The sequence below is a fragment of the Choloepus didactylus genome, chromosome 3, assembly GCF_015220235.1.
Source record: "Choloepus didactylus isolate mChoDid1 chromosome 3, mChoDid1.pri, whole genome shotgun sequence".
NCBI classification, from domain to species: Eukaryota; Metazoa; Chordata; class Mammalia; order Pilosa; family Megalonychidae; genus Choloepus; species Choloepus didactylus.
In genome coordinates, this window is record NC_051309.1 from 57350980 (window position 1) to 57378694 (window position 27715).

Below are 27715 nucleotides of genomic sequence, written 5' to 3' on the forward strand. Positions count from 1 at the left end.
CTTTTACTGAGAATGTTTACAACACAGGAATTCTCAAACATGGTAAAGTAAGCCAGGATTGTTTTTAAGAAAACAAAATGTTGGTATACTTTGTATTCCATGGCATTTCTTCTTTGAAAAATTAGTTGGCATCCTATAAAAAAAGAAAAATTGAATTAGATTCAAGTGTAAGTATGTGAATGTGTGCATGTTTGTATATAAAGATATATATGAACATTTTGTCATAGTATGATAAAATTGACTTCTGAGATATTTTCCAGCTGTTCTTCAGTCTGTATATTCCTAGCTATGTATCATTTAATCTGTCTCTGCTGGAATACTGATTCTGTTCACTTGAATTTTCCAAAATTTTATAATATTTAATTACATAAAATGGTTTCCTAAAACTCATTGATGCCAGTAAAATTTATGAATACAGTATTTCATGTGTATATGCAATTGAGTCATCCTATTTTATGTTTAATCATTTTCTAGGTAAATATAAACATTCAGGATAGAGTAATAACTTAGATAATGAGTTGAGACAAACAAAGAAAAAAACTGATTTTTGAACTGTTTATTTACTGGCAAGATAAAACGAAATCCAGAGTGAATTATTCTATGTAGAGCTTAATCTTGGAAAAAATCCAAATCAAGTTATGTTTTTCAACTTTGGAGAGAATTTTCTACTAAATTGATCAACTCATGACCAACTCATGGATTAAATTCCATTTCACATCTTGAGCACTCAATACTTAAGTTTGATGTTAGAGTCAAGGACATTTTTTTCTGTTTAGTATTAAACAATTTTTGTACATTTGCAATATTAAAAGGTATCGTTTCTTTTCTGTTAAGTCTTTGTTCTTAGTCCTTGAAAAGTGAAAAAAAAAATTATTCTAATATTCCTGATAAGAAAATAACTTACCAGGCCTTTTCTGAAACAGAGTATCAAACATAGTTTGAAAATTCAAGTTCCTAATTATGCCTAACACATTAACTCTTTTTTCCAATATTTTTATATTTTATTTCTTGTCTAATTGAATTGGCTAGTGCATTAAGAACTACATTAATGGTGACAGAACATTCTAGCCTTGTTCCTGATATCAATGGAAATGCTGTGAAATGCTTTACTATCAAGCCCACTATTTACTTTGTTTGAGACTATTGTATTAGTAATGTCAAAAAAGGATTCGTCTCTTTCTATAGGATCTCCCTTTAAAACAATAGAAATTGATGTGGAGTTTTACCAAAAGCCTCTGTTGAAATGATCATATAATTTTGCTTCTAATGGTGAGAATATTTTAATAGGTTTTCTAAGGTTGAACTATCCTTGGGTTGCTGGGACAAACCTCAGTGGGGTCATATAATTCTTTAAATATACTGCTGAATACTGTTTACTAATATTTATTTTAACTTTTTGCATTGATATTTATAAATAGGATTGACCAACAGTTTCCTTTTCTATATTTTTGTAAAGTTTTAGCATTAATAACATACTGGCTTCATAAAAAATATTTGGAGATTGGGTATAGTGCTTTTTGAGGGGATAGTTTTCTAGATAATATTTTCTATTTTTTTACATGGCCATTGATCTGTTTATATAATTTTTTCTTTCTATTGAGGTCAATTTTGGTAGCATCTACTTACTAGATAATCCTTCATTTTATCAGGTTTTTCAAATTTACATGCACATAGATTTGTCAAGTACTCTTTTATGATTTTCATTTCTTCATTATTTGTTTTTATTTCCTTCATTTGTATTTTTGTATATTTATGCCTTTTCCCATTTTTATTGAATATTTTACCCTAATTATAGACTTTTATTTTGTGGGTTTCTTTTTTCAAACAACCAGATTTTGTTTTATTTATTGATTCTACTTTATTGTTTTCTAATTTATTAATTTCTCTTAATTTTAAAATATCTTTCTTTCTGCTTTCCTGAGGTTCATTTTTTAATTCTTTTTTAACTTATTGAATTAAATCCTTGATTCAATAAGTCTTTCTTTCTTGGACATGTTTAAGGCCTGTTTTTTCCACTGAATATAGTTTTCGCAGCATCCCATAAATTTTAATATGCAGTGTTTTTATTCCCTTATTTTTAAAATATTGTGTGATTTTGGTATTGATATCTTCTGTAGTTAAAATGGTGGGTTTGGGCTTTTGTTTCTGAGAAAATATTGAATTTTAACATTCTTATGCTAAATATATTTAAGAATTGATATAAATGATAAGAATGAAATATTTGCAAAAATATGTTCACATTGAATCCAGATTAAGGATTATATAAAGTTAGTAAAACACTTTTATTTCTGTGCTTTAAATGTATTATTCTTCATTTAAGTTTAATTTCAAAATTCATATTCTAAGAAGATATTAAGATTAACATATTTATTAAACAGGTGGGGCCAGCCAACAGCTACTGTGTCTACTGTGTGCCCAGACTACGGTGGAAACCCTGAGAGAACCAACATACAAGTCATGCTCTCATGTCTTCCAACATTTTCTCAGTTCTCTAGAAACTGGCAAATCACAAACTTTTAGAGAGAATCTTTGAGTATGGGCTATTTGGAAGACAGAAATACATTCAGTCTGTAAGTTCTGTCCCATTTTGTTGGACACTGATTACCACAATCAGAACACAATCCCTGACATATATTATTTGCACAATAAATGGTAATAAGGTCAATGTCTATAAAATCAGCAATGATAACTACTACTGTGGGATAATCTGAAGAATACACAACATGGAAAAAACAAATCTGCCCCTGAAATACTGATATTTTCCATCACAGAACCCCTGACTGCCCCTAAAATTGAAGTATTTAGATTATCACCGTACACATGCCATCAAATAATAGGAATATATTCAGCATAGTCTAATTTGTGAACATTTGAAAACAACAGAAATTCTCAAATTTGATTGAAATGTAAAACACATACCATTTTAATTAAAACCTGATGACCTTCTTCCATTGCGTGGCTGGAAAATAATGAATTAGAAATAAGTCAGTATAAGTGTTAAAGCTCATTTTCATAGAAAAGCAGCAAAAAAGAAAACTAAATCAGGGTTTCTTTAATTTTAATGTGCACCAAAATCACCTACAGGAGTTTTTACAACACAGATTGCTGGACCCCACAGCCAGTTTCTCATTTAGTAAATCTGGGGTGGAACTCTGTAATTTGCATTTCTAACAGGTTCTGAGGTGATGTTGAAGCTGCTGAGAACCATGCTAAATTAAATAGTATTTGATTTTGCTTATTTCCTTGAAGGTACTAAAATTTTTAAACAAATATTCTCAATTTTAACTTTATATGAACCAAAATTAACTTATTGAAGTCACAGTTTAGAATTATTTCTCCTTGCTATTAGTCTTGCTCTTTCCTTCAGTCCACTTTCTAATTTGCTGTTAGAATTATTTTCCAAAGCGTAAATCTTACATATGGCTCCCCTTAGCCTTTACAATGACCTTGTAATTTCTTAGCAAAATATTTCATCAGCCAATTGTTGATTGTTTGGGATTCAGCTCACAAAGCCTTCTCTGTACCTCCTCCACTCCCCAGCCTGGGTTAAATCCATTTTTTTTTCCTTAAACTCACAGCCCCTGTATTAAACCCTAACTAATGCACTGGTTATGTATTAAAGATGCAAATATTTTAGAAATTATAGCTGCTTAGAAAGAAACTCACCTTTCATAGATAAGAAATGCAATTATAAAGTTTTGTCTACTTATAGTCTCTAGTGTGGTTGGGTCTTTTAATTTTAAAAACTTGTGAAAGTAGTCATAGCTCTGCCAATCAAAATTTTTTTTCTTTTTTTACTATTTCTTTTTTTTTATTGTAGAATATAACATATATACCTAGAAGTGATAATTTTCCAAGTGGAATTTAACAAGTAGAGAGCAAATTTCAAAAAATCAAAAAATTTGTTAATGATTCCTTGGAATTTAAGGAGTAAAGTAGCATTAAGACACTAATTCCCAGTACCTGAAATTTCATGAAATTAAACTGTAAAATAGATGAATGCCATTTGCTGTATTTACAAACATGAGTAGTGGGTCAGAAAAGAGATCAGAGACTCTGGTATTAAAGCAATAAAGTGACAGAAGTGAATCTCAGACTATAACACCTGATGTCAACTATGAATACATAAATTTGAAAACTTAATTGAAACTTATGAGTTAATGTAAAGAAATGCACAGTGACAGCATCTTTCAATTTTTTCATTGATCGATTTTTTTTAAAATAGAGTATATTCATACCCTGAATAAAAAGTATCCTCTACTTCGACTTACAACAGGACCTTGAAATTCTTCCTGAAATAGAAAAAATGAGGGCATTGGAAAGCATATAACCCTAAAAATAAGTGCAAATTCTTCTTGAAAGTATAGTGAAGATCAAAGCTATATTCAAGTTATTGTCATAATTAAAGAGGGAATCAAGGACTTGTATATATAATTCATATTAGTAGAGAATATCTGTACTTGGAGAATTTTCAACACTTAGCAATATCATCAGAATATTGTATTTAAAAGTAATTTCCTTATCAATATACAGATTCTATTTTCAAGAACTTTGTCAGGTATATGAGTTTTCATCAATAAGTAGAAAAACAGATGACAGGTACCTCATAAACAATTAACTATATTTAAAAAGTACCTTTCAGCATTTTTTAAGAATGAAATAATTTCTTTAAAATACATACCATATGTATTAACACATGAACAGGGAAAAATAAAACAGAATTGTATCAGAGCTAGAAAAATTACACTATACTTCTATAGGACTGTAGATTGAAATTGAGGGGCAACTTTGATAAATTTTGTTTATTCAGTGATACTTCAGAAGAGATTTTCCCAATATAATTATATTTACAGAAGGGGTAATAAAAAACACCAAGTAGGAACAAACCAATTAACCATATGAGTAATTTTGTGGTGTTTCTTAAAACATTTCTTTTCAAACCTAATGAAAAACTATTTAAATATTATAGTTTCTATAAAATTGGCTTTCGTAGCTCTCCACTTTCATTAACAACTACTTACAAAGGTATCCTCAGGATGGCAATCACCATAAAACTTATCAGTCAAGATCTTTTAAATTATTCCATACTGTATGTACAATCATATTTTTAAATTCTAAGAAATGGCTCTGTCATCTACTTAAATTCCAAAATCCTTGCTTTACAACAAATGTATCTTAAATTATCCATATTTGTATCGGATTCTTGTCTTTACTGTAACTCCCAGATTACTTAAAAGCTTGAAAAGTTAGTCTTTTAAAACATACACATAGAAGCTATATGTTTAAATGCCTATACAAGAAAAGTTATCATTATATTAAAGAGAAGAAAGAAAAAGAAGGAAAAGATAGAATAAAATGTAACTTAAAATGTACAGAAAATTGTAAACTTTAAAATGCAAATCCCAAACCTACAGGTCTTTTAGTCTTATATTGGAGATAGAGCAATATATAAAGGAAGTGGGAAAGAGGAGATATAAAAAGATGTGGGGGATGAGAGGGGAGGATGTCCCACAAGCGAATTTTTTTTCTTTTTTTTACTATTTCTTTTTTTTATTGTAGAATATAACATATATACCTAGAAGTGATAATTTCCCAAGTGCAATTTAACAAGTAGAGAGCAAATTTCAAACAATATTATGGGCTACAATTCCAGTTTCAGTTATTTCCTTATTGTGAAATATACATGCAAAAAGGTAATATCTTTGAAGTATGATTTAACAAGTAGTTATATAGGAAATTTCCAAAAACCTCATGAGTTACAGTTTAGACAGAAGCTAGTGAGGGAGAATGATAATCTAATATGTTCAGATATGTTAATGATGGTGAATTCAAAGGTATGGGAATGGATAGGGTGATGATTGTTAATAGGATCATAAGTATCAGAGTTGTATTGAAACTAGAGGAAGGGGTAGCAACAGACAAGATGGAATTTAACAAAGGATTATGAATACTGAATCTCTATATAATTTTCTTCTTAGTTGATGGGGAATTAGAATAGTTAGAAGGAAAGAAATGAAATGGTGGAACTGTAACCCATAGCATCCTTTGAAATTTGTTCTATAGCTATTTGTTAAATTGTAGTTTGAAATTTGCCACCTTTTTATATATATTTCACAGAAAAAATTTTTTTTAAGTATTTGAATGCATTATGATAGGAAAACTCATTTTCTTCAAGAACTCAGAATATTTTACTGTCAAAAATATGTTTTAAAGTTAGGTGAAAGGCTGACCCAAGCTAACACTCTCTGTCATTTTTTGTTTTTCTATTCATTTCTTGCATTTTTTTTCTTTCAGAGTTTCCTGGTAAACTTGGCTTGCTGCAATATAATTTTAGGATTGATCACTCCTCTGACAAAATATACTATTAAGTCAGAATAGACATTTTCAGCCAGTTGTCTGGAAATTGAGTGTTTAGCCTTGGTTGTAAAAATAATGCCTCTGACGTAAGGTAGTCAAAATGATAAATTAGGGGTCTCTTTTAAGAAACTGGAATTTTAAACCAAAACCTTATACCATTCAGAAGCCAAACACTTTAAAAAGCAATTCAAAAAAAACTTATATTACTTTTCATTCCAGAAATTCTAAAATTTTAAGGGATTACCATGATTGCTCCAACATTTCTCCTTAAAGTTGGCAGCATAAAATATTTTCCTTGATGGAGACTTAGTTTAAGAATGTGAAGAATTCAAGGATTAAAGAATGACCACAAAAATAAATTTTGAGGAATTTATTCTTATACTTTAAATGCCTATGCATTTTTAAAGTATTTTAAGACATTGGTAGCACCTTAAAAAGAATGACATTAATATGGTATTTGAATTTAGGAAAAGTTTGGCCTGAATTCAATTTTTAGTAATATAGCAGCATCAAAGATTGAACTACAAAGGGAATGTCACAGTGGAAAAAAAATATTTGACTAAACTAGAGGTCAGCAGACTGTTGTAATCTCTAATTTCACCTACTAGTATGATTTCGGGAATCTTTTCAACTATTCAGAGTCTTATTTTCCCTTTTGTAAACTAGGGATAGCAATACTTGTATTATCTACTTAATAGAGTTGCTGAAAGAATAAAATGAAGCAAGACCAAAAACTATAATATGGTGCAACAATATATGGCATTACCTAGAAACTTTCATCATTATGGAAGAGTCAGGTTTCTTTTTAAATGACAATAAAAACTCCATAATTCCTAGTTTAAAATGTGTTGACTTGGTTATATTCCTTTTAAACACAGATAATGGATTTGGGCCATATTTTTTGTTAATTGTGGATAAAATATCTACATTTAGTTTCTGATATATTTACTTTACAAGCTTTACTAATATTTTAATACTTCGTAGTTGCCAACCGGACACAGAGAGGCAGTAAACCTCCCTTTATTTGTTCTCTTATTCCCATCTAACGACTAGACATACTGCAGTATCCTTTCTTCAAACAAGAATAGGTTTTCTCACTGGAAGGGTCATTGTCCTTGGAAAGGAGTGTAATCCCAGCTTTCCTTTCTGCCTGCAGCTTGAGTTAGACTGGACGTGATATGATGGGGGAAACAATTTTCTTTTCCCTGAGTGTGAAAACATCTCTGCCAATAGATGCTTTCACATTGGCAAATTGGGTGTTTGCATGAGGCTTATTCTTAAGAGTATTTTCTATAGTACACTGGGAATTAACAGAAAGGGCTGCCCCAACACAGAGTGGCAAAGCAAGCATGCAGTTTGTATTACATACGTCCACTTTGAATCTCTTCATTCTTCTCTCATGCAGTTGAGGAATGAGCTGCAGCAACGGATGCACAACAGACGACTGAGAGGACACGAACACACACATATGATGAGCTCAATGGTTTCTCATCACTGGGCATAAAGACGGTTTCCTATTTGTTTGTTTTATTTGTTGTTTTTACCCATTCTACTTGCTCCAGACATAAAAAGAAAAAGATGTCATCTTACACAGCTCGTTATGAGCACTTCAAGAAACCGTAGAGAATAAGGCCAAGAGAGGGAATGACACTTGGTAGCTGTATGCTAAGATCTTTGTCATTATGCTGGAGAAACACTTTCCCAGGAGCCTCATCCCCATCATCAGTGGTCAGTGAGTAAAAACACTTCACTCCATCTTTGAGAGGCACAAAGCAGTTTGTCTGCTTCCAGACTTAAACTTAAAATGATTTGAAACAGAGGAAACCAACTCTGTGAGAATCCATCTTCTCTTATGAAAATGTTTATCTTGAAAATTATACACATATCTAGTAATATATTTTAAAAATTATATATTATATTTAAAATTAAAACACATGGGGCAAGACAACAGGGGACACAAAAAATGACAATGTTGATAGGGAAAATGTGACTAAGATATATTTTCTCAAAATGTAAAGATGCCAAGCAGAAGAAAATGAAAGCATATTTGAAACATGTAGCTATGTGATAAGGTTTCATTTTAAAAACTGAGCCTTCTCACTAATAGTAATTCATTTATCAAATGGATTACTTGAAGCCCTATATATGGGTATCTGTTAAACAGCTTTTATTTGGTTTAAAGCCAGTATAAACTAAGTGACCATTCCCTATATGTAAGAATATTCAACATGATAAACATTTAAAACTGAGTTTAAGTTTACAGTTGCCTTTCCAAAGGTGCACACATTTAAAATGCACTATTTTCCTCATTCCCTAAATTGATCCATTGTAGTGAGTCACAAGCTTAGAAAGAATACTACAGTCAAATAATTACTAGATATTCTAAATTGAAACACTAAAGTGGATTAACATTTTTTAAGTTCATTCATACAAAAAAGAAAAATTCCCACTAAACAACCCAATTTGGAAGTGAACTGAATTAAAGTTATTGGATATAACTATTTTCCCTTGCACCAGTCATGATCTGAAGCATGTTTTACTTATTTATCTGCTTTTAGGTGGCAGGGGGTCTCTAGAATGTAAGTTCAGTGGAAGAAGGGATTTTTTTTTAATATTTTCTGTTTGATTTACTGCTGTATTTCTAGTACCTAGAATTGTGCCTGGCATATAGTAGATACTTAGTAAATAATTGTTGAGTGAATGAACAAATGAATAAATTAATTTAATATATGTGTAATTATTGACATAAAGAATTAAACATATAATAAATACTAAATTCTACTTGTTCATGCATATATAAACTTTTAAAGCAAAAAACATGAATTCTGACCTAGTGCTCCTAGACAAACTGCAAAAACAGGTTTTGTTTTTTTTTTTTTAAAGAAATACTAGTGATAACTCATAAGAAGTAGTTCTACAACTTACCACAACATTTGAATTACCCAACTTCTGTGTCTTCGAATAATGAAATAGGAACTGTTTTTAAAAAGAAAGCAGTGAGCTTTATCATAGAAAATTAGTGATCTACTTTATTATTTTTGTGTATATATTTATAAAAATCACCTTACCCTTTTGGTATTATCTTTTTCATCTAGTTCCTGTTGAAAGGAGATATAAATAACATAATTTAAAAAAACACATATTTTTTTCATATAAATTATAAGACTGAAATTAAACATGTGTTAATCTAAAAATAACATAGGAAATTAATTTTTATAAATAGAGAAGTGGACAAAATTTTTACTGCAGCATTATTCATTATAGTTAAAAAAAATTGGAAACATCCTAAATGTTCAACAGTGCTAGAATGGGAAATTATGATATAATCACATGATGGAATATTCAGAGAAACAGACTAGAAGGAATTACATCAAAACGTGGTTATCACTAAATGATAAGATTATGAGTTATTTTTGCTTTCTTCTATAAACGTTTCCATATTCCTCTCTCCCTCCAAAAATTTGTTTTAAAAGGGGTCATAGCATTCCTTTTTGTTGTTCTTTCTTGTTCTCATTTGCTTTTAATACGAAAGCAAGATCATAAATAAACACCATTGTAAATACACCTGTCTTTTATGTTAATTAGGAAAAAAAGTCAATTAAGTTTTGTGGAAAATGTCACTATTACAAAACACTGGAAAGAATATATAGTTGTAAATACTTAGATTATTTAATTTCAGAAAACATTTATGCTTTCAAACTATCCAGGTTTCTTTTTATTATTGTATGTGGAAGGTATGGAAGTCAGAGTGCCCCACAATCAAAGGTGAAATTAGAATTGGCTAATGAAAAATACAGTTCTAAACCTGAGGTTCCTACCCCTCAATAGAATTGTTTTAAATAAGCTCATCCATAAGATACAAAATATAAAATGAGATATGGTACATTATACTATTTTTCAAGTTCTCACCCATTCTCACTTCGGGACAGAAAGTTCTCCAAGAAGCAGCAAGTAATTTTGCTAAGAAACCAAGATACCACAGTAATTATACAATTTCAAATGCATATTGACAGTACATGTGTTTCTACTGGCATTCGTATTGTCTTTCTCTCTAACAAAGTATAATGTCTTAACCTCCAAGCCATATCAGATATGCTTAGCAGCTTAGAAAGATGCATCTGTTCTCCAATTGTAGTATGAGTCAGGGAGAGAAATAGAGCAATATGACCCCAAATTTCCCCCATCAGAACTGGAGTACATCTTTTACTAAAGGAGGACATACAATTTCCCATTAGATGACTAAAAAGTCCATTACTATGACCCTAAATTCCCAGCCATCAGAGGAACTGAAGTATCTTTCTTATGCAAAATCAACTTATTCTCTCCTAGCTCCCTCTTAGCATACTTCCTAAACTGGGCATTTTTTCTTCCAGGAGGAATTCCAAGAAATCACTGAGCAAATTTCTGCCTAGAAACAAAACACTATTTTGACCTTACCTGAGGCTTTGGTAGAATCCCCATAATCATAAAGCAAAGCTCCTCCAATGCACTGGATGCCTAATGGAAATGAGAAGAAAAGGCCATGTTTCAGGTTTCAAAACATTCGCACATGTTGTGAAATACGTGTACAATGAGAAGATATAACTGTACAATGTTAGAAGCACACGGATATTCCAACTACCCAGAATACGACCTTCCTGTGGCCCACTGAAACTGTATTGGAATCTCTTGATTTCTCTTTAAAATCTGGTTGCTAGAAGTTAAACCTTCTTTCCAAACTGAAATGTTATTTACTATATATATGCACTGATTAAGGCTTCCATTGGAGTACAGATACATAGTTCTCAGTACTTGCTGACATTTTATGAAATTCTATGGCCAACTAACCAGGGCAGTGCCAGAAGGAGTATTTTTCCCAGCTTGTAGCAAAGTCTGTATCCACATGCCAAAGCTGTGAGCCTGGCTGAATATTACTCATTATTGGTTAATTTGAAAATCCTGCAATTGCTTGCAAACAATGGGAGTTGGAGGGGAAGAAGCCCTGTGTGGTGAACCTAATCTGAGTACCACCCTTCCAGGCTGCTGACTGCACACACCAGGATCAGGTTTTTCAAAGCATTCAGCACAGAAGCAGGGCAGGGCTCTTGTGGATAGCAGCCAGCTGGGTGTGGTGAGGAAGAGCAAAAATGGACAAGCAGGGGCAAAACCTGCTTTGCACAGCATTTAGTACAGAAGTACCCTGAACAATTGATTACTTAATAAATGTATTTTGGAAGTAATGAGGAGCCGGAACGGTTGGGGGGGGCAGGAGGAGTAATTAGTGGTTAAAGGTATGAGCCTATGGCATTGGACAGCCTGCCAATATAGCAGTGCAACTTCTATTTTACTGTTTATTACCTGTGCTGCCTTGGGGAGGTTATCTAATCTCTAAACTTCAGTTTCTTCAGCCATAAATCAGAGATGAAAACACCACTGCAGAGAGTTATTGGAAGGACTAATGTAGGAAAAGTTCGTAGCACAGTGCCAGGTACATAGCATTTAGCCAACAAGAGTATCATTAAAAAATGTGTGACCTGTAAAGCTTGATTTATAGCTGCAGTCACTCTTAACTTGGATGATACGCCACATCAAGAATGAAAAGGGTCGTACAAGGCTGCCAATATCTCACTCTTTGAACAACTGCATGTTTTATATGGTTGGCTCTAATTAAGGATACACGGTTGGATTCATGAAACAGTTTTTCCATACCTCCTTGGTAATATCAGAGGTCTGCTTTATTCCTTTCCATTTATGTGCCTGCCATGCAAATTGTTGGGATATATATTAATAATATTAAATGGCTCATATTTATGGAGTACTTCAATAAATTACAACACACTCATATACATAATCCCTTTCTGTCTTACAACATAGCTGTGCAGTATACAGGACAGGAACAGTTATTCTCATGCAGAGAGGACAGAAGTGAGGTTCTGAGAGATTGTCCATATGGCTAGCGGTTGGTAGAATGCAGCATTCTTGTGTTGCATTGGTCTTGACCATTGAGCTTATAGTGGGACTTGGATGAGAGAAAGAGTATGAACACAGATACCTCCTTTCTCATTTTTTCCCTTGAGACATGTTTCCCCCATAAAAATTGGAAGTAAATTATATACCTCTTTGTACAACCCCACCTAAAAATGCTGCAAAATACAAAACAATAAAAAGAAAATATCCCGTGATGTCATGTGTTGAAGAGGCATCTCATAACTTGAAGATGAATAAATTCAGAAATAGGAGTTTCTCTTTAGAAACAGTTTCTAAGCAGGATGAGGTTTGGCAACATGATTGACATTTGAGAGAAAAAGTTTCAAACAAATGCATTTTTCCGGCTCCTCTTTACAAGAAACCATTATTCACCAAGCTACAACTATTCTTTAAAGGTTTTTATTATATTAAAAAATTTAATATTTTGTTTTTCATTTATGGAATTTTAAGATCCTTTATTTTCTATTTGGTGAAAATGTTTTGAAGCATTGCTCAAATAGTCACATAAATAATGAAATAATGTGCAAATTAATGATGTTTTAAGAATTGTATCAATTAATGCAGAAGATTTAGTAGTAAATTTACCATGCCCTTCTTAAAAGGTGGACAGTATTGAAATCCAATAAAAGCATAGTTTATCTTGATGAAGCTTAGATGAGTGCTCTAAAATTCATTCTCCTAGTATGGCAGAAATCAAAATGATTGTGGGTGTATTCCTGAATTTTAAATACAACACAAAAGCTTATATGCCAATTAAAATGTTATACATGTTATATATTAACATTTATATGTCAGTCACCTGTTATATGTCACATGTCAGTCAACATTCCTTGAGTAATTTGAAATATTCTCTCTAATTGTCATCTATTTTGATCCTGGTCTTTCTTTACTATCTAAAGCCTCTAAACTTCCTGCAAGTGATGCTCTGCAGACTGAGGAATGGGTTTGCAGCAGAACAGATATAGCAGACTGTACAAGGCTGTTTCTCCAGGTGGGCTAGGATGACACTCTGGAAGGACTGTGGGAGAGGAAGATGGCCATGGTAACTTGGCCAGACCATGGTGAGGGAATACCCCAGTCACCCAGCTGATTGTTCTGAGAGTGGTAGAGCTAGGACGCTCCACCCAGTCCTCTTCTCTGTTCAGGAGACTGGTGTTGCTGATTAGGAGGTCAAGACACAAAGACAATCTGTGCTAAACCTGCACTCAGAGATAGAGCTACAGACAGAAGCAGCATCTTCCAGTAAGGACAGTGTAAGGAGGACGCACTATTTCTCACTCCTCATGTTTCCATGTAGCAGCATTAGAACAACTTTCCTGGCCTCTCTGCCCAACCCTCTCTTAACTCTTTTCTATGGGAAGAGGAGTGAGTCATCTGATGGGTGAACTGGAGGACAAATTGGGCATGCTCAGTTCAGCCCTTCCCTCGTTGGGAGCCAGCTCTGTGGTCTGCTATTCATGTTTGGTCTCTGCTTTGTGGCTTTCCCTGACTTCGGCAGGGAGCTCAGAGTCAGAGTCTGGGACTCAGAAGTAAGTTTGATTATGGAGGTAGTTTTGACACACGCACTTGGCATCAGATGTAAATTCATGTGCACCAACTGACATTTCATTTATGATGATACTTTGATCTCCATAAATCTATCTTTGAATGGATTTCAAATTCAATTGGAGGAGAGCTATATTAGCCCCTCAAATACAGCAATAAATACATTCTTTTTAATTTAATGCAGAATTTGATTTTGAAATTAGTATTTTAATTTGACATTTCACAATTTTCAAAATATATGTCTATTATCTTCAAATATATTCTATTTAGGAATAAATGCCCTAGCACTTTACAACATTTAAGTCCATAGCATTGATTATTAGCTATAGATGATATAATAATCTCTAATATGTTAACATGTTTTAATGAGTCCATAAAGTAATAACAGGTCCAAATGGAGAGATGGAGTATTGCAGCACTATACAAATGCCTACATTATCATAAAAACACCTCCAATTAGGAATTACCTGAGGCTGAGAATTAATGGACAGGAAAGATGAACAAGCATCATCTATCTGTAGAAAACAAAAATGCAAGTTATATCCTGGAAATAGAAAGGAGTAGAAGATGGACAGAATGAGACTTTATTTAGTAGATTTTACAAAGTCAAGTTATTTATTTAACATTAATTGAGTTTAGGACTCTTAATTAGGGAGTCAGGAGCCTCTTAAACTTTTTAACAAAGTTATGGAATTGGGATTTCCCCAATTTTCACTCCTACTTACAGGGGTACATGTTCCCACTAAAGTTGATGAGGATCATCAGAGAGAAAAACTTCAGTTACTATTCAGCCTGAGAAATATAAGAGTGACCAAAGAATGGCCTCAAAATTAAGAAGTATTCCGTTATCCTGTGGTTCTTTTTTAATCACATTACCTAAATTAACATGACTGCATAACAGTAAAAGCCTTTACACAACATGGACAATCTCTATTAGTTCAGTACCCTGGAGCCAAAAGGACCATAGAAAAGGGTTCTATTTTATAATGAAGGTTTATTGAACTTTAGACGACAACTCTGTTCTCAGCCATCATCCTAAAAAGACAACTTGAGAGAGAGATTTTAAACTGTAGTATAAGGGATTTATATTAATCATTTAAAAAAAACTGTGCTAAAAAGTTGAGCACTACGCTGAGTGTCTGGAAATGTTTACAATATTTATTTCTTTGACAGATGGCCTCTTAAAAGGAAGCTGGAGAAAACGGTACTGATTCTTGTCTGCCTGCGATGATTTAGATTGAGTCCTGTTTATGACATAAGATCTCAGGTGTCTCTTCCAGTCCCTGAAGTCTTTGTGGAACAGTTTAATTTCCATTCTCATGCTAGACCGAGGGGGAATTATTATACTCTACAATCCAAGCTTCTCAAGCTTCTTATTGCTTCCAAGTTGATCATGTCCTAAAATAATGATTCTCTAAAGAATAACAAAGGTATACCAAGTTAGAGAAAACCATAGGCTTATGTGTCCCTACTTTTTATCCTTATAGAACTTGCTACCTTCTCTATATATCACAAATATTTAGGGAATTATTTTATTCATCTTGTCCCCTGTATCCACCCAGCTGCTCCCTCTTCCATACCACAGAAACCCAGAATCATAGACACAAAGATATAGACAAACTTTTTGAAGGCAGGGACTATGTCATATCTAACTTGCACAGAGTAAGTGCTCAATAAATATCCTTGAATTAAATTTAAATTGTAGAAGAAAATAAAAAGTCAAAGATGCCTTTCTAAGCTTTGAGTTTTGACCAATGCTTAGTATATCATTTCCAGATGCTATCTTCTTTACAGCAGTAGGGTGCAGAAGGTGGTTCTTCCTGAAAGGTTCATAGCATTTAGGTATTATCTGAAGACATTGCATGCTCAAGGGGAACACTGTCCAACCACAGCCCAGGGTGCCCATCCACATGTGTCAAGGTGGCCCATGTCCCAAACAGAGAACCCTGGAGCCTCAGAACTAATTGGTACATCAATGTCATTTGAATAAAAACATTGTAATAACAAAACAATTACTCAAACTAAGAGACAAATGCAAAGCTCTTCAGTTTTTGTTCTCATTTCTTTCAAAGACCCAGTGACATTGCTCAACCAGTTCCCATTTGGGCAAGCATTTGTTCATTTCTTACTCAGCTATGGTGCTAATGGTCTTGAATGCCACGAGATGCTTTTGAGAACTCTGCCGAATCCATTTGTGAATCTATTTGAAAATGGCTAGGTCTCTATATATGGATTGAAAAGTATAATTTTTACAACCTCTGGCATAAAAATTATTTGTTCTTAGCATTTTAATATCTTTAAATATATCTTTTTCTGTAAAAGAATTTACAGTACTTTTCAACTCTGTTTTTTTCTAGAATTATCATCTAAAACATTTTTCCAAAGACCACAGAAATATAGATGATACCAAGCAAAAATATCTATTATACATTAATATCTAATCTGTTCTCTAAATTATTCATCTTTATATATTTCTTGCATGTATTTTGTTATCTATCTTACCAATGGAGACCTTTATAAAAGACTTTATGAATTTCTATACTATTAAAGACTAATTAGTACATGGGCCCTTATCATCTATCTTATCTTTCTTTTCATGTGCAGTTTTTGAGGGGTGACTTAGGTACAAAATTCATAGTTCTCCATCATCATTGGCCTCATTTTATTGAATGATGGATTCTTTTTATACTTCCATTTCCAACTCTCAGTCCATCCCCCAAAGGCAACTCTAATAATGTGTTTGACTTGTATCCTCTGTTTATAGTTCTTATAAAATCTTTATTGCTGTTTTGGGTGTATGTGTGATCTTTTCTTACCTTTTTCACTTATCACTGTTTTGAGATCTATCCACATTGCTGAATGTACAACTAGTATGTTGCATCTAACTGCTCTAGAGTACTCTATAATGTGCACTTGCCACGTTACCTGTCCACTCGCCAGTGATGGACAGACAGGTTCCTTCTCATTCCATTACAAATGAAGCTGTGATCAACTTCCTTGTGTGTCCTTCACTTATGGATCTGTAGGAGAATATCTATGGGCTATATAACCAGGAGAGGGAATGCTGTTATCATGGAACTATCTGAACTGCTTTCCAGAATGGCTCTCACCAACAATGCATAAGGGTTCCTGTACCCCACATCCTTGCCAACACTTACAATTGCCTAGCTTTCAATTATTTGCCAGTGTAATGGGTAGGAGGTGACACTTCATTATTGTCTTAATTTGCATTTCATTGATACCAATAAATTTGAGCATCTCTTCAGATGCTTGTTGACCTTTTGGATCTCTTCTTTTGTAAACTGCCTGTTCTTATCCTTTGCCTATTTGGATTCCTATACTGTATTTATCCAATCAATTTGATAGTTTCTTAGATAAACTAGAATAGCAATCTCTTAGTAGTTTTAAACATTATTAATTTCTTTCAAATGCTCTTACCTTTTTCTATGGATGATTTGTTGAAATAAATTTTTATTGTTAATGCAATCCAATTCTTCATTTTTTTGTTTTGCCTTATGATTTATATTTTCAAGTTTTATTTCAGAAGTCCTTCCCTGTTCTAGGTCACAAAGATATTTTCCTACATAGTATTCTATTAACTATTTGTATCCCCACCCCTACCCCCAGGAGCACAGTGCTTTACTTTTTATCTGGACAGAATGAATACCTCTGGACAATGTCCAGGGGAGCCAAGGCAGCCTTCAGGGATGGGCAGGGCTAGATGGGTCAGGGGCTTGGGGCTGATCAGTCCCAGCCAAGGACCATCACGTCTTCCCTCTTAGACTGGACTTCATATATGATCACTCTACATGCTCTGTTAGAGGAGGGAGGAGGATGCCCCTGGAGGGAGAAAGCTGGTAGGAGGAGGCTCGGTCTCAGCATGCCATCGGGCTGTCAGCCCCCACTTCCGATGGACTCACCTGCAATAATTCCAGTTTAACTGGGACCAATGCCTACATCTGCCACTGGTGAGGATGACACGCTCATGATGAACAGCATGGCCGTAACCAACAGCCCCCGTTTCCAGAGGGTGTCCTCATCATAGAAGGGGTCATCCATATCCTCACTCAGCCTGGGGGTATAAAGGTCTATTCTGATGTCTTTGCCTGGGGATCTTCTCTTGGAGAGTGTGATGCTTTCCATGCCCCTTATGGCTGTCCTTGGATCTCTTGTTGGAAGTGCATCCATCTCTGTGGATTGCTGGTTCTGGGTCTAGATCTGGTTCTGTGTTGTTTAACCAGCCTACCGAGTTGAAATCTGAGAGGTGGTCTGAAGTTCTGGGTGGATGGTATCTGGGACTTAAGTGAAGATGTGAATGTCCATAGTGTTTGGCTCCATAGTGATGGCTCCAACATCTGTCCTCTGGTGGGGAGAAACAGGCCAATGATGGTAAGGAGACACTGTCAACCAGATGGCAACATGTCAGAGCTGGGGATTCTAGGCTGGCAGCCTTGTGGGGGGATGGCAGCTGCAGCAGCTGCAGCCAGGAGGAGGTGTGGCCAGGGGGACGTGGATGGGTGGGGACCGAGATGGGCTCAGTCATTTCCTCTTGGATTTCCTGGCTTCAGAGTCCGGGGTGGGAGCAGAAAGGGATTCACTGAGGATGGGGGGTGGCTAGTGGGGGAGGATCTAACTACTCAGTTTTACCTTACATATTTGTATAGGGTATTACTTTTATTTTTCTCCATACAGCAAGCCAGTTTTCTCAACCCTTATTTACTAATCTGTTTTTCCCCATTGAACTTTCGTGTTACTTTTATTGTAGAGTAACTTCATGTGTGTGCATTTCTGTCTTAAATTGGACTCCCCCCAGAAATAAACCTTGAGCTAAGGGTGTGAATGCAAGTAGATGTTTTTGGAGGTGATCCAAGAAGCATCGGTAGAAGAATCGAGAAATAAAACTGGGAAGAGAAGGAAGCTCATAAGGAGTATGTTATAGAGCAGGTTACTACTGTGGGCAACTGGGGATCAGTCTCTCCGGAGAACTCTAGAAAAGAGGGTAGATCATGTCTCAGAGTTATCCCAACCGAGGGACAAGGTAGTCAAGGTATTTATCCATTAACTACCTTAGGTCATCAATTGAGGATATTTCTGTCCTGCTCAAGCACACACCAAGAAGGAAAAGAGCCACAGGGCCTTGCAAATAGAAGCAGTAAATCTGGCATACCCTGGAATGGTGAAAGCAAAAGAGATAAGGACGGCACTGACAGTATCTGCTACAGTCTCCAAGTTATATTCTCAGTTCCATCGGTTCATTTATCTGTTCTTATGCCATTACACACTGTTTATATTACTACAGTTTTATACTACTCTTGATATCTGGTAGGGCACTCTTAGTTCTTTTATTTACAATTTCCTTAGCTATTTGTGGACCTTTATTTTCCCATATCGATTTAAGGTTAAATCTATGAAGTTTCTAAACAAAACCTAAATGGAGTTCTGATTGGAATTACATTGATTTTATGGATTAATTTGGGGAGAAATGATATTTTTACTACATTAGATTGTTCCCATTCAGAGCAAAGAATGTCTCTCCAAATATACAGATCATCTTCTATTTCCTTTAATATAGTTAATTTTTTTTCTCCATAGAACTATTGTGTATTTTTGGTTAGGTTAATTCCTAAATATTTATACTTTTTGTTGCCATTGTGATGGTATATTATTTTTAGACTATAATTTCACATTAGGTTTTCTTGATGCAGGGAATTATTATTGCTTCTTGAATATGGGTATCATAACAACCTTCTGAAGTCTCACATCAGTTCTAATGGTCAAACAGCAGGAAATTTACTAATACAATTCATCACAATTATAGATTAAAGGAGAAAAAATACATTGCTTATCTCAAAATTGACGTCAAACAAAGTAGTTGATTAAGTTCAAAATTTATTTAGGATTAACAAAACTCTTAGCAAGAATGAAAAAGAAGAGAACTTCCTTAACTAGGTGAAGGTTACATATTGAAATTCTACAGCAACTTTGTACTCTCTGGAGAAGCTATAGATACATTTGCTGTGTAATACACAAACAGAGGTCCTAGCCAATGATATAAGTAAAGAAAAGAAGAAGCAAAAGAACAGAAAGAGGTAATATCAAATTCAACCAATAAGTTTAATCCTTTCTCTTCCCATTCCATTTCATTTTCTTCAATGCTTTTTGTATGACTTTTGCACCTTTTTGGCATTAGATATTTTTCTAGGAATGTATCCATTTCATTCTACATTTTCAAAATTATTACCACACAGTTATTCATAATATATTTAAAAAACAATTTTTAAATCTCTGTTTTTCTTGGTTGTCAACCCATTTTCAGTTTATATCTTACCTTTATTTTCCCCTTTGCAGAGGTCTAACTTACTAATCTTTTCAAAGAACAAAGTCATGATTTTGTTAATATTGTTGATGTATTATTATTTTTTCTCCATATTTTTAGTTGATTGCTTACCTTATTTGTTTTTAAATTTTCTTCTTTCCTGATAAATATATATGAAGCTAAAATTTTCCTCTGACTACTGCTTTAGCTGTAGCCCACAAATTTTGACTTACAAAGTTATTATGTCATACAGTTCTAAGTATTTTGCAATTTCCTTTACGATAACACAGGGTTATTTACCAAAATGACATTTATTTTTCAAACAGGAGGCATATTTCAATTATACTTTTGTTACTTCTAATTTTATTGCTAACAATTGGAGAACATTTGAAATGAATCTTCTAATTTAAGGAAGCTTCCTTTGTGTTCAAAAAGAATGTGTATTCTATTTAACGTAGGTTTTAAAAAACATCTGCAAAAGCTCATGTTTACAAATTATGTGGTTAGGTCTTTGATAAAACTGCCTATATTTCATCTGCTTTATCAGTTTTTAAGAGAGGTATATTGAAATCTCCAACTATAACAGTTATCTATTTCTCCCTGAAGTTCAATCAATTGTTAAATAAATTTTGAGGTTGCATTGTTAATATATGTTTATGATGGTTGCATCTTCTTGCTCTGTTGTTCATTTTACCAGCATAGAATATACCTTCTTGTCTGTTATGATGGTTATTGCATTTGAATTCTATTTTATCAGACATTAAGACTGCTACTCTAATTTTCTTTCAGTTGTTATTTGCTTGGCACATCATTTTGCATTCTTTTATGCTTATTATTGTTTTGTTACTTTTATAGACATATATTATTGAATCTTTTTAAAAAATCCAATCTGAAACTCTGTTGTTTAAGTGGTATGTTTTAACACATTCAAATGTATTGTTATTACTCTATTATCAGAACTTATTTCTGCTGTCTTACTTTACAATTCATTGTACTTTTTAAATGTTTACTTCTCTATTTAACGTAAGTAATAATTCTTAATATTTTGATATCAGAATATTTGTAAAATCAAGTTGTCCTAAAGCTCAATTATATTATTTAATTTACCATGATAAATTCAAAGAAAGTAAAGTTTCCACTAATTTGTTTGAGGAAAATTCTTTACCTCATTCCACAGCTGTAGTTCTTGTTCAGGCCTTAATCCTTGAGGTAATGGAGCACCTAAAAATAAAGTTATGCCACATGTCAACCTTACAGTTTTTCTCTAAAATGAAATAATTATATATAATTCCTTTTCAGATGCTATATTTCATCTTTCATTATAATCACTGCTCTCCTATTTCAACTAGAAATTTCAGCATTTGACTTAATATAAAGAAACATAATTATTAAATAAACCTTAATAATATTACAAAGAATTAATTATACATATGTGCACACAAAAACTTGTACCTGAATGTTCATAGCAGTATCATTCATAAAAGACCAAAATAGAAACAATCCAAATGCCATCAACTGGTTAAGAGCTAAATAAAGTATGATATAGCCTCACAATGGAATACTATTTGGCAGTAAAAAAGGAATGAACTAAAGATATATGCTACAACATGATAAACTTCAGAAACAATATGCTAAGAGAAAGAAGCCAGAAACAAAAGATCATCTAGCTTCTGATTATATTTATATGAAATACCCAACAAAAGCAAATATATAGAGTTAGAAAGTAGACTAGTGGTTGCCTGAGCCTTGGGGTGGGAAAGGAGATTGACTGCAAATGGACACAATTGATATTTTGAGGGAAATGGAAATGTTCTAAAATTGTATTGTCATGATAGCTGTACAACTGTAAGTCTACTAAAACCCAATGAATTGTAAACTCAGAACAGGTTAATTTCATGGTATAGAATTATATCTTAATAAAGCTCTTTAAAAAAAATAATGAATTACTTGTCAGGGCCTTAATTATTACTGAAATAAAATTATCATATAAGTTTACTTTTCTAACTCATGCTACAAATATTATCTTCATGTTTTGAGTTTATTAGTATTTAAGTGTAATTACTACTTATTTTCTAATATGTGTACATTTATCTTTACTAAAAACAAGAAAATTTCCTGCAGTAAAAGACAAAATTTTTCTAAGATTTCAAATGTAGCAAAATTAAATGCTTTAAAAAAGAGGCTTACAGAAACTACCCTCCTCCCCATCCCCAATAATAACAAGAAAGCACCTACTAACATTGATTGAACATTTACTTAATACCGGGCACTGTCCTAAGCACTTTACATGCATTATGTCCTTTAACCCTCACACCAACCTTTCGAAATAGATAATATTATTATAACCATTTTAAGATAAAGAAACTAAGGCAAGAAAGGATTAATTTGTTCAAAATCACACAAATAGATAAGTAGTCGACGCAGATTTCAAACGGGTCCAGTTTACTCCAAATCCTGACAGATTTTTTTTCCCCTTAATTCTACCACCTTTCAGTCAAGTCTTCCCTTAAACTTACACACACAAAGTTTTACTATTATTTTATTTAGGTTCTAACAATAACAGTAATAGAATACATTTTCTGTGTACCAAGTATTAGGAAAACAGAAGTAACTTACAGGAGGCATATAGTTCGTAGTGGAGAGTTGATTTATTTCAGAACCTGACTGGCTCTTCTTTCATGGGACAGCTATTCACGGTGGATAAAGATCTTACACACTTCCCAATTACATATGTCTCACCTTAGCACAAAAGTGTATCCAAGGTCACAGTTGTCTGGTGGGTCATACTCTGAGCTCCTTCTGTTTTTAGGGAGAGAAAAGCTGTGCTTCTCAACTTTGTGCATACAACGCACCTGGTGATCTTGCTGAATGAGATTCTGATTCAGTAGATTTAGGGTAAGGGCAAGAGTGTGTGTTTCTAGTTAGCTCCCCAGTGATACTGATGCTGCTGTTCCACGGTTAACGCTTTGAATAGCCAAGAAACCGAGCACTGCATTGTAGAAAGAAAAGGGGCATGCTTGATATGCAACAGAATTAAGCAGCTCACATAAACATCTTAGGTCTAAGCTTTTTATAAAACAAGTCTGAAAATTTCTAAAAGGGGGAAATGAACTGAACGTTCTCATGAAAACAATCTGAAAGGCCATGAGGCTCATTCCTCACAACTTGAATGCACTACCCATCTATTGGTACTAAGTAAGAACAGGTTTGAAAAATAAAGAGGAGTTGGGGGGAAAGAGCAGTATTTCATTGAACCAGAGCCAAATAAGAAGCGAGGTGAAAGGGAAGAAATTCCACTGAAACTCTTCAGATTCATTTTTCACCTATATGTACTTTTGATTTCTCCATGCGTTATGCCTTTGATAATCTCTTGTTGACAGGGCATTCCTAATTAAAGAATGCAATTTTATATTCTTTATGCTCTTGACCAGCCCTCTGGTCAAGAGCAGCTTGCCTCCTTCCAGGCCCCCCAGTTTGCATGGGCCTCTTAGAATGCTGTTATGCCTAACTTAGCCCCAAGCACTTATATAAAATCAAAAGGAGATTGTTCGTGGCCGTTAAACAAAACAGGTAAACCCAATCTGTGGGTAAAAGGGCTAGAGAAGCCAAAATAAAAAGTATTTTCTATAATTTATAGAAAACCACTAGTATCCTATGACAAAAACTGAACATAAGGGGGAAGTATATTATTTTCTTATTGTCTATTTTTTAACTAAAGTTGATATGATTCCCCAGGTACCCTGGTTCTGGGCTTTATACTATCAAAGGGCAGTACTTAAATCACTCTCCCAAATATTGGCAGAGATCATGTCAGTACATTCTACATCATCAGAACTGCATTGTTTTGATCCATCAGTTTTATCAGGATATTTATACTTCAGTACTGTTAAGTACAGTGAGCTCTTCAGTCTTATATTGTACAATATAATTAACTGAGGCAAATAATCTGGTCAGACAACTTGTACATTTGTAAATACACCATGTACCAAAAAAAGAAAGAAAGAAAGAAAAAGGCTTTATTTTAAAAGTGGTACCAATTTTCTTTCCTTGTTTTCTTGTCACTTATCTAGTGTAGGTTTGGGAAGTGAGAAATCATTATTGCTGACTGAATTTTAAGAATTAGTCAATGAGTAGAAGCCAAAGTAGGAAATGACACTCTTTAAATAGAATCTTGGGCACCTGATTACTTATTGTCACAGGCAAAATCAAGTGACAGTTTGTTGCAGATATCCAAAATATGCCCCTCTTATTGGAAATTTCCTTCTTTATTTCAATAATGTTCTCTGAATAGTAAACTGTTTTCAACCACCAAATCTGTGACTGGTCCTTTATCTGTTCATGGCTATTATATTTTCTGCAAACTCATTTTTGCCAAGGATACTGGACTTATTAGCACTATTTTTTCCCTCTGGCTTTGTGACCACTGTTTTGTTGTATTTAGATACACCCAGTTATATTTCACATAATGATTCATCTTGGTAGATTATTTCTGAGTTTTGCTTATTTATGTATGTTGTGTTTCCTCTCCAGTGACATTTTTAGGGGCTCAGGAGTAAGGCAGATCACACTGTGTATTCATCACATCTCCACCACATCTTTAGAGAGATAAAAATTAGGTTTTAAGTATCAGGAGCAGGTCTGAAGAGGAAAAGAAGACACAAAAAGGCAGCCTCAGAATCTGGGATAACGAAGGAGGCATCTCATCCCTTTGGGTGAAAAAATATTGGGGGTATTTATGAGATGATTGGTCAGCCAGCAAATATGCCTTTTTTGGAACTAACATCCAAGACTGGTCTTTTTTTTAAGAGCCACCTTCTACTCCACCTGCTGCTTCCACCCCCCAAATAGCTGTTCCTTCTCACTGCTGCAAAATCACTGCAAGCATATCGCATGTAACATGCATGAAAAGCACGTTTGCTTTACATAGCAAAACCACTTTTTAAAGTATGATTATCTGTGTCCTTAAAAAGGTAGATAAAGATTACCATCTTAATTTTACCAATAAAAATTTAAAATAGAAAAAGATTAGCATCACTTTGCATAAATCATGTTGCATCACAGTTGGCTATGTGACAGAGAAAGTTTAGGTTTAGGTCTCCCAGCTTCTGATTGCTTAGAGTTCAAAGCCAAATTACCTTTCTCTTCAAGCAAGAGTTTCCCCTCCCCACTCCAACGTCTCAAGGAAATGAGGAAATCAAAGCAATGAAAGGACAACAATAAAAACAAATGGATTAGGAAAAGAATAATAGGCCCGTTTTCCTCATTTCTAATGAGGGCTGGGCAGTATGCTCTGAAAGATCTCTGCAGCAAGGATTTTAAATCGTCAAGGTTTTGATGAATGATGAAACAGTCTGCCCACCTTTACAGGATGGCAAAGGAAAACTAAGGGGATGTGCTGCAAAGGTAGAAAATTCATGGTTATAGCAGAGCAGTGGCCGGCACTGGTGGACTCCGGGCTCCGAGCGCGGAAAACGGTGATGGTAATCGCCAAAGCACCTGGATGGTACGTTTAGGGAATCAAGGGAAGCACTCTCTCCTCTGGAACGTGTTGCATTCTGCTTTGCCATATCTCCCAGCATAAGACTTCCCTTCCTGATCTTGCTTTTCCAGCTTCTTCTGTCTAAGCCAGGCTGAGGAAGTCCCTATTGTTATCAAATTACATCTGCCTTCATTGGCTTCAGCTGTAGCACAGACTGAAAACCCGGCTTGCACAACTGCCCCTCCAATTTTGTATGATGAGAAAGTCTCTATTCCTTTTCCTGATCCGGTGCCTGAAAATTTGGAAGGCACAGAACCCACTATTTTCCCTCTTAAAACGGCTAGAATGAGGCCTGTTTCACTGCTCGGTATAATCTGAACAGAACAGGAGCTCACTAACCAAAGAAGTGAAGCGCGCTCTCTCTGCAAGTGTACCTCGGATCAGCAGGTGAAGTATCAAATTCAGACTCTTCTTTGGCTTCGACCTTCAATACCTTCAATAATTGCAAGCAGAGGGAAAGCATTTTAATTCCTGTTATCTGTGGGGTCACGGGGGCTGGAAATCTCGAGTCTGAGTGAGCCCTACAGGTTTTCACCAACCGCAGTTGGCCCGGTACTGGCCGTCCGCAGGACGCCGAGGATTTCGGCCCCGGCTTGGCCCGGGAACGCGCTGGGGCCGGGTCGGAGACCCCTGCGCCGCTGGCTACCTTCCGGCCTCCACCCGCGCCTGTCGCCAGGCTGCCAGATCAAGAGCAGGAAGCAGGGGAGCCCCGCGGCGCGAGAGGAAGGCAAGTCCCCTGAGCCAAGAGAAGGCGAGAAAGGAAGGGAAGAGAGAGCAGAGAAGCGGCAGAGAAGGAGTAGGGACAGCGGCCCCGTGCCCGGAGGGGCGCGCGGCGGTCTTACCTCGGCAGGCGCCCGCGCAGCAGGTGAGCAGCAGCAACGGCAGCAGGCGTGAGGATGCCGCGGCCACCTGTCCCGCCGACAGCCCGGGGCGGCGGCTCGCTTCTGGTGGCATCTCGGCGCCTGCGGGCGGCTACGGGCTCTGGACCCTGCGCTGCGCGGCGCCCGCGCTCCACCCGGCTGCCCCGGCAATGCCTCCGCGGCCCTGGCGCGCGGTTCCCGGGTCGCGGAGGCTGAACTGACCTCCTCGCGCGCCGCCAACTTTTAAATCTCGCGGACACGTGGGCTGAGGCGGCACGGTCCCCTTGCGCGTCACCTCGCCGCCCACCGCCCCCGGCCTCCCTCGCGTCACTCCGGACCCACTTCCCACCCCCGCTCCATCCAGGCGCAGGCTCTGCGCCCCCTGGCCTGAGTTTCTGACTCAGGGTCCCACGCATTGTCTCTCTCTGGGATAGAAGAGAATGGAATGGAAGCAGAGCGCGTCCACTCACATCTCTGGAAGGATTTGAATAGAAGCAGGAAAGTAATGGCAAACCAGGTCTTTCGACCACTCTGGGAATCAGTATTTTTAAACTTGGTAGTGGCGACGCTCCCTTGTTTCTTCTACCTGGGACGCACCTTCTTCTTCCTTCCCCAGAAGCCTTTTCTATCCCACTGGACTGTGTGTGGCTTCACTTCCAGAGCTCCAGTAGCCCCGAGTACGCACCTCTGTCGAAACACCTCTGTTTTGTTTATCCCGTTTATCCCCAGCTCCCAGCAAGATGCCCGGTACATATTAAGGCAACGTTGGCACAATGGTGATTTTGTTATTATTGACCATGCCCCAAATTCCTTTGCAGGCCTGAGGCCATTTAGGGAGATGCACTTGTTTGTCCAGAAAAAAGGACTGCTGGGGCTTGACCACAGGTGCCCTTCTAATAGGTCTGGAAGAAAAGACTCTGGTTGACCTATAGGATTTCCAAGCCTAAGGTAACTCCTTTTTCTACTCATTTCTGCTACTGTCACCTTCCAGCTGTTGCATCTGATTTCTGTCGTGACTTGTACTTCCACCATCCTGCTCCATACTTCTCTCTACTGCTGAGGTGGAAACGTCCTGGACATCAGCTGATACCTTCTAATTTCATTCTATAGAAAGAGAGAAAAATTGATCTT

General features: G+C 35.5%; 1 protein-coding gene across 1 annotated transcript; it reads right to left on the reverse strand.

Annotated features, from left to right (window-relative positions):
- On the reverse strand, window positions 1-26678 carry NMU (neuromedin U). Its single transcript, XM_037828942.1, has 10 exons — window positions 26567-26678; window positions 21351-21406; window positions 14337-14384; window positions 10795-10854; window positions 9426-9455; window positions 9283-9333; window positions 7727-7801; window positions 4239-4292; window positions 2920-2959; window positions 1-133 (listed from the first exon to the last, which is right to left on the reverse strand). Exons 1-9 carry the CDS (start codon window positions 26676-26678, stop codon window positions 2924-2926), a joined length of 522 nt encoding a protein of 173 aa, XP_037684870.1. The 3' UTR covers window positions 1-133; window positions 2920-2923.
- Between the last annotated feature and the right edge of the window lie 1037 nt (window positions 26679-27715).

Excerpts from the sequence above, each read along its gene's own strand:
- NMU (XM_037828942.1), bottom strand. The coding sequence starts at position 26,678 with ATGCCACCAGAAGCGAGCCGCCGCCCCGGGCTGTCGGCGGGACAGGTG. Across the intron at positions 21,407-26,566 it reads CTGCGCGGGCGCCTGCCGAG|GTGCTCCATTACCTCAAGGA; the intron begins GTAAGACCGCCG and ends CTTTATTTTTAG. Across the intron at positions 14,385-21,350 it reads AACTACAGCTGTGGAATGAG|ATAGATGATGCTTGTTCATC; the intron begins GTAAAGAATTTT and ends TGTTTTCTACAG.